The sequence below is a fragment of the Capsicum annuum genome, chromosome 8 (genome assembly GCF_002878395.1).
Source record: "Capsicum annuum cultivar UCD-10X-F1 chromosome 8, UCD10Xv1.1, whole genome shotgun sequence".
In the NCBI taxonomy this organism is placed as follows: Eukaryota; Viridiplantae; Streptophyta; class Magnoliopsida; order Solanales; family Solanaceae; genus Capsicum; species Capsicum annuum.
In genome coordinates this window covers 171328172-171335557 of record NC_061118.1, presented here as the reverse complement: position 1 = coordinate 171335557, position 7386 = coordinate 171328172, and the positions used below count along the sequence as shown (strand labels likewise).

Here is a 7386-nt window from a genome sequence, read left to right as displayed (position 1 = left end):
AACGTGCAGTGCCATGTAGGCAAAAAATGTACAATTGGATCAAAATTCTGGGGATTTAAAGGTCTGATAGGTACAGGCCTTAGTTGAGGGGTCTAAGTAAATTTTCGAAATAAGTTTGAGTATCTGTCGATGACTTTGCCCCTCAACTTTTATCTTTAAGAGAAACAATTTTTTTTTATTATAATATAATTGTTTAATTATTTAAAAAGTATTTTGAATAATTAGATACGTTGATTTATTGTAGTTTTTAAACAACTAATTTCATTTTAAAAGAAATTAAAGGATCTATATTTTATATTTGATTTTATTATCAAAATTAAGTGTTTTGATCCTGAGGACCTCTCACATAAATTGACAGAGAAGAAGTGTATATTTTATAAAGCAATCAACTTTAGCTCAAATCTACAAGCAAACACAAAACTATTTTTTATAACAACCATTTAACTTAAGAATCACGATAAATCAGTAACAATTTATTTTTTTTTTAACAAAAAATCATTAAAAATCGCCTTATACAATACAAAATATTTTTCTAAATTTTCCTTCTAATGACTTCATGTGACACTTTATTAAAAATGAGCGTCTGTTTTAGTTACACAAAATAACTTTCTACTTTCATAAAATTTGGATAAAGTTAAATACTCTTTCATTTTTTTTTTTAAAATGATATTTTTCCTTTTCTGACAGCACTTTAATTTTAATTTTTTTCGTGATATGTTTAAGACTACAAGACTAAAAGACATTTTAATAGATTTGACATGATTTTAATTTAAAATCATAATTTTTATTTTTAATTTGTAAAATCTGTATCAAGTGAAAGTAATTTTTCTTTTTACCAGAGAATGGAGTACTAGTAATTATTTTGTTTTTTAAAAAATAGGGAGTAGTTTAATTTCTCAAGTGAAAAATAATGCAAAAGTTGAGTGAATAATGCAAAGTATATTAAGCACACACGAAATGAGTTTGTTGAAAGAGCGTAAGGGTGGAAAAATCCAAATGGGAAGAAATGATTGATTGGTTTTATTATATTGGGGGGAAGGGAGAGAGTTCACGTAGTCTCCGTGACAGTGTGAGAGAGACAGCTATGCTTGAGTAGCAACGATCCAAAATCATCCAGTACGCCATTCACCTCTGTGAGTAACCTGCTACACACACACACACACTGTTAGTCTGTTTATCGTTCGTCTCTTTTTGTCCGCCATTGATGCCAATGCTCTTTCTCACTTTTTCATCCGATTTCGGTACGTCGGTATGTGTAAGTTTCAAATGCCATTATTATCTGATTTTTTATTTATATTATCGCGAAATGTGCCTGGATTGAGCGTAATGGAATAGTCCATATATAATTTATATAAAATCGATCGACCTGAATATGTTGTTGTTTTCCCTTCTTTATTACGTTGCTTTTTTTTTTTTGTGAGATTTTGTTAGTACATACATGCATGCATTGGATTGGTCTCCGTTTCAAATTTTGATATCTGTTTACTGGCATTCGTCATGATTTATCGATTTTTAAACATCTGTTATGATGATTCCCCTGTTTGGTTCGGAAGAAAGAAAAAATACAGGAGATATGAAAAAAAAAAGAAAAAAAGAAGAGCAAAATCGTGGTAGTTGAATCCAGAAAAACGAAACCCGGTGCACTAAATGGCGGGGGTCTTGGGAACAGATTTCAAGTAAGGTTTTCAATATTCAAAGAAAACTAATTCGAAGGGGTTCAACACCTACTGTAATCACATAAAAAATAATTTTAATTATGTATAAATAGTATATTTTTTGTCGATCCCCAAAAGAGGGCTGGCTCGGCCTCTACGTGGGAAGGGTTGGACCACCCGTGTCTATTTTGAATGCGGTTTTACCTTGCATTTTTGCATTAGGCTGATTCATTGATAGTTGAATCCAATGTTCTGTTAATTGGGCTAATGCCGCTACTGCAATTAGTGAGATCCGAAATGAATACATTCTATCGAGGGGCCAAGAGAAACGTAATAGACTGTCTTTAGTGATTTGATGAGTTAATCATTCAATACGTGTTCGTTATTTATTGGATATTTAATGTATTGAATTTTAAAAAAAAGCTTCTATGAATGGAAATTCCTTTTAAATGCATATGTTATCATGGTCAACCTATGCCCCTTATTTCAATTTTTATTACTATTCATGGTGCTGAGTTCTCATTTTAATGCAGATTATTGAGCCTCTGAATAGCTTGTAAATCTTTAGAGGCTTCAAGAATGTCAACGCATTCGGGGTATATATCTAACAATGATGATAGTATAAGAAATATTGACTCATTTAATAGTGTAGCGGAACTGGAAGACATTGATTTCTCGAGATTACCTAGGCCAAGAAACTTGAACATTGAGAGGCAGGGTTCATATGATGAGAGGTCCTATACTGATACTCAACTGGGGTTCTCTCCCCACCCTCCTTCTAGAGCTGAAAATTTCTTCCGTGCTTTGGAGCATTTTGATAGTATACTTTCTCCATCAAAAAGATCTGAGTTCACTACTCCCAGATCACCTTTTGGGCAAGGGCCACATCCTATGATTGCCGAGGCTTGGGATTCTTTAAGGCGTACCTTGGTGTACTTTCGTGGACAACCTGTTGGGACAATTGCTGCACTAGATAATTCAGATGAAAAGCTTAACTATGATCAGGTAAAGTCTGTTATGTTCTAATTGTTACAAGGTCAATGGTGATGTAAATTGTTGTTTTGAGTAGTTAACTCTGTCTCAGTCAGTGGAAGAATTTTATGTTTGCTTAGTGTGAATCATTTTTGTAACATGACATCAACATACTATGCAGTTGCTATAGGAATTCGAATCACCATTACCTGGTGTAAAGTTATTTGTAGTTGATTGATTGAATAATTATTGCGTATGTAACAGTAGAAAACAGCTTATACTTGTGTATGGGATAACTGTATTCTGTAGCATAGTTAATCAGGCCAGCTAGTCTTACCATTTGGAATCCTTGACTATCATTCTCTCTTTGCTTTTTGGTCCAAATATGAAGTGCCCTTTTTATAACCATGTAGTGCAAGACAATATTTGTTGGTCAACATCGATTGGCTCTTGATAAACTATGGTAATTGCGAGAACATCCACTATTTAGAGGGGAGTAGCGATGCCATCTTATTCCTCTGAGCCTGTTTTGTAGGATTTCACTTAATGAGATAGTTTCTTTTATCCTTCCGTGATGATGAAAGTTTCTTGTTCAATTGAAAGGGTTACTATTTGGATATAATTAAGTTCCAGTGATGTGTTCTGGGGCACTGTATTCCCCGACTCCTAATTCATGATTTATTGGGTTTTCCACTCTAGTTATCTTCTGGATACACTAATTTCAGGGGAGGAAAATTTCCTATATGCTGTTGAAAGACTTGAAAAGATGTCTGGTCCACTCAGAAATTGTGATGTATTCTTGAAAAGTTCGTTGATCAACACACTTGTTGAGATTATCTCTTTCTTGTAATTGATAAATGTTTCTGAAGACGTGGAAAAAAGTATTCTTTTTGTTGTATAAGGTCCTTGGAGGAGGTAGTTGTACAAAATTTCTGTAGTGGTTGTTATTCATGATCAAGATGTTTGTTGATAGCCATCTTTTACTTCAGGTGTTTGTCAGAGACTTTGTTCCAAGTGCGCTGGCTTTTCTAATGAACAGGGAACCCGAAATAGTAAAGAATTTCATCTTGAAAACTCTCCGTCTTCAATCGTGGGAGAAAAAGATAGATCGATTCCAATTGGGAGAGGGTGTAATGCCAGCTAGTTTCAAGGTACTCCATGATCCAGTTAGAAATACCGAGACAGTAATTGCAGATTTTGGTGAGAGTGCGATTGGAAGAGTGGCTCCTATTGATTCTGGATTTTGGTGGATTATATTACTTCGTGCATACACAAAGTCTACAGGGGACACCTCCTTGTCTGAGATGCCTGAATGCCAGAAGGGTATGCGACTGATACTCAGTTTATGCCTTTCAGAGGGGTTTGACACATTTCCAACTCTTCTTTGTGCTGATGGGTGCTCTATGATAGATCGGAGAATGGTGAGTTCCTTCTTGTTTATGCTTGTTCTTACTGTTCTGAAATGGTATACATACTCGGTATGCCTCCATATGTTTGATATACAGAAAATTTATGGAAGTTGTAAATTCTTATTACCCTAGTTCCCCTTTGGATAGGGTTGTCATATTTGCAAACTCATAATCATCAGCCTTGTATCATCATAGTTCGTAGGCATGCTGCTTGTATGTTATGGAATTCTTAGCTGAACTGGATGTTCATTCTGAATTCTACCAACTACAGTTATCCAAATAATATATGGTCTTTTGTCATGACAAATGTTGTTTTCACCAACTTGAGATTTGAAGAATGTCAAGACAGGACTCTTGTAGCTGTAGAACACCTCTTCGTGTAGCATGACATGTTGAGATTAGGTGAAAATTTTCTCATGAATTACATTTTACTTTAGTGGTCACACAATCCATGAATGGATATCATTTTCATTATATAACCATTCCCTTAGACGTTAATGAATTTCTCAAGAAGACAAACATCATCTGTAACTTATTTGAATAATTATTTCACCCCTAACTCATTTTTATGGCACTTGAAAAGGTGATGTCGAATGTCATGAAATAATGCCATGTGGAAATTTGTTATTTGAGAATGCTAGCTGCTTCTAGAATTTAATATTCCTGGATGCTCAAATCATCACTTGCATGTTAGTATTTTATCGAAGTAGTTGGACGTTTGAATGCCGTGTTTGTTTTGCCTCAGAGGTTTTAGCTTTCCAAACTTAAACTGCTAGATCAATTAGGAATAATCTTCTGCTACTCCAATTTACTAATAAATACTATCAGCCCTACTGAATGACCAACATTAATGATGTCCCTGAATGCATACCATGCAAATAAACATCAATTTTCATAATGCCTCTTAATCTATTCATATTGTAAATAAACTTGGTATCTCTTTCTGGAATTTCCTAAACGTTTCCTGCAGACAGATCTCTTTTTATCTCTCCCTTTTTCATATCAACCTTTACATCCGCGTAGTATGATTTTACAAATGTTTTCTGCAACCAAAGAAAGTTGCCCTTCTATATACTTTTGTGCTTATGTAAGAACTTATATCATGCAGTTTCATTGACTACTTTTGTGGTAAACAAACATTTCAGGGTGTGTATGGGTACCCAATAGAAATTCAGGCCCTGTTCTTCATGGCTTTAAGATGTGCTCTTCTTTTGCTCAAGCCTGATGCTGAAGGGAAGGAGTTCATAGAACGCATTGTGAAGAGACTGCATGCCTTGAGCTACCACATGAGAAATTATTTTTGGCTTGATTTAAAGCAACTTAATGACATATACCGATATAAAACAGAAGAATATTCCCACACAGCTGTCAACAAGTTTAATGTCATGCCCGATTCTCTTCCAGAATGGGTTTTTGATTTCATGCCAATTTCTGGTGGCTATTTCCTTGGAAATGTTGGTCCTTCAAACATGGATTTCCGTTGGTTCTGCTTGGGCAACTGTATTGCAATTTTATCAAGCTTAGCAACCCCGGAACAGGCAACCAAGATCATGGATCTTATCGAGTCACGTTGGCATGAATTGGTAGGAGAGATGCCTTTGAAAGTTTGTTATCCGGCTATAGAGGGTCATGAGTGGCGGATTGTAACAGGATGCGACCCGAAAAACACTAGATGGAGCTACCACAATGGGGGATCATGGCCAGGTAACTATTTAACTTGTGGTGTTCCTTTGGTTTAAACTCAACTAAGGCATAGAACAGTGATGTGTGATCAGGGAATAGAAAAATGTCTTTTAATTGTTGTTTGAAGGTTATTTCAATTATATTTAAAGATCTTAAATAGTTTGGTTGGGATACTGGATTACTCGGTTAGTTCCTCACAAAACAACTCAAAGGATTTCTGTAATTGCCTAAAACTGGGTCTTCAATTTTCTAGAAGCAGTTATTGGCAAAAAGTTCATTGTCCATGGATGTGTCGATCAGCTCACGCATGGCATTAACTTATTGTGTTTTTCCTTTTATGGCATATCTTGACCAATTCTCAGATAAGGCAGTTATTGACAAAAAGTTCCAGCATTTTCCATCCAGATTTAGCTTAGATGGTCTTATGATGGTCAAATGCTTAAAAATTAAAACGAGATCTCGACTTGTCATATGAATTCTCATGTAATCTTATTATCTTCTCTAAGATGGTATACGGTTCTCTCATATTTGATTCTGTCTCTGGCTACAGTGCTTCTATGGCTCCTCACAGCAGCATGTATCAAGACGGGGAGGCCCCAGATTGCAAGGCGTGCCATTGAGCTTGCTGAACAGCGGTTGTCCAAGGATGGATGGCCTGAATATTATGATGGAAAACTTGGTCGATTCATTGGCAAGCAAGCTCGTAAATACCAAACGTGGTCAATTGCTGGTTATTTGGTGGCAAAGATGATGCTTGAAGACCCATCCCATTTGGGAATGGTTTCACTCGAGGAAGATAAGCAGCTGAAACCTGTCTTGAAACGATCAGCTTCATTTTGATTGATACATCTCACCTTTTGACATTCAGAAGTTGTTTCTAGCCTAACATGTTGTCTTAATGTGGGAAATACAATTGGATCCCCAGGTCAAGCTAGAGAGAAGGGGAAAAAAAGAGGAGTAAAACTAACCAAGCCTTGTAAGAAATAGTGTAGAATCTGTTGGTTAGTCTGATTCTTTCCTGTTTACCTGGAATTCTTCCATTCTTGCCGTTAGTTTTTGTTTACCCAAACTCGCCATCATGCTGCATTTGCGACCTTTTCAGTTTACCGTATGAGTTGTGACATGATTTTGCAACCACCTATTGATATATGTTGCTCTTGATTGGGTACGAGCATGTTGTTCGTCCCTAGAGGCAATTCAGTGGTCAAGAAGTGTCTATTCAAATGGTATAGTCAAATAGTACGAATTATGTTCCTAAAGAGAGCCATGTATGTGTTGGAGAGATCGTTTTTTATTTTGTGCAGGAGCAATCTGAAACATATGAAATTGAAAGGCATTACTTGTGCGCTGGTACATGCGAAGCAATGATCAATTTAGTGGTCTAGAAATCTCGATTCAAATAGTAGAGTTTGATTTAGTGACCATGGGTGGCAAACGGGCGGGTTGAGTATATGGTCGGGTCAAAAATGAATTAGGTGAAAACGGTTCCAATCTGACCCACATTTTATATGAATAAAAAGAGTTGAACATAATGAACAATATAGATATCCATATTATCAAAATATTATCCATTGTTTATTATTGTGACAGAAAATGTATGTATATATCAAGCGATCAACATATAAATGATTCTCACGCATGCAATGAAGAGCAGCTCATTCATTGTG

The 7386-nt window shown here is 35.7% G+C and overlaps 1 protein-coding gene across 4 annotated transcripts; it reads left to right on the top strand.

Moving 5' to 3' along the window:
• The first annotated feature begins 934 nt into the window (after positions 1–934).
• On the top strand, positions 935–6858 carry LOC107840527 (probable alkaline/neutral invertase B). 4 transcript variants are annotated; one of them, XM_016684415.2, is made up of 5 exons: positions 935–1133; positions 2189–2660; positions 3617–4048; positions 5182–5740; positions 6270–6858. In XM_016684415.2, exons 2-5 carry the CDS (start codon positions 2235–2237, stop codon positions 6557–6559), a joined length of 1707 nt encoding a protein of 568 aa, XP_016539901.1. In that variant the 5' UTR covers positions 935–1133; positions 2189–2234; the 3' UTR covers positions 6560–6858. The 4 variants fall into 4 exon arrangements, with proteins under 4 accessions (XP_016539901.1, XP_016539902.1, XP_016539899.1 ...); XM_016684416.2 differs by having other exon boundaries at positions 974–1241; XM_016684413.2 differs by having other exon boundaries at positions 974–1249.
• The last annotated feature ends 528 nt before the right edge of the window (positions 6859–7386 follow it).

What these genes read in the sequence shown, in the direction of transcription:
- LOC107840527 (XM_016684415.2), top strand. Translation starts at nt 2,235, where the DNA reads ATGTCAACGCATTCGGGGTATATATCTAACAATGATGATAGTATAAGA. An exon ending in CTATGATAGATCGGAGAATG is followed by an intron (nt 4,049 to 5,181) that starts GTGAGTTCCTTC and finishes CAAACATTTCAG; the next exon opens with GGTGTGTATGGGTACCCAAT. An exon ending in CAATGGGGGATCATGGCCAG is followed by an intron (nt 5,741 to 6,269) that starts GTAACTATTTAA and finishes CTCTGGCTACAG; the next exon opens with TGCTTCTATGGCTCCTCACA.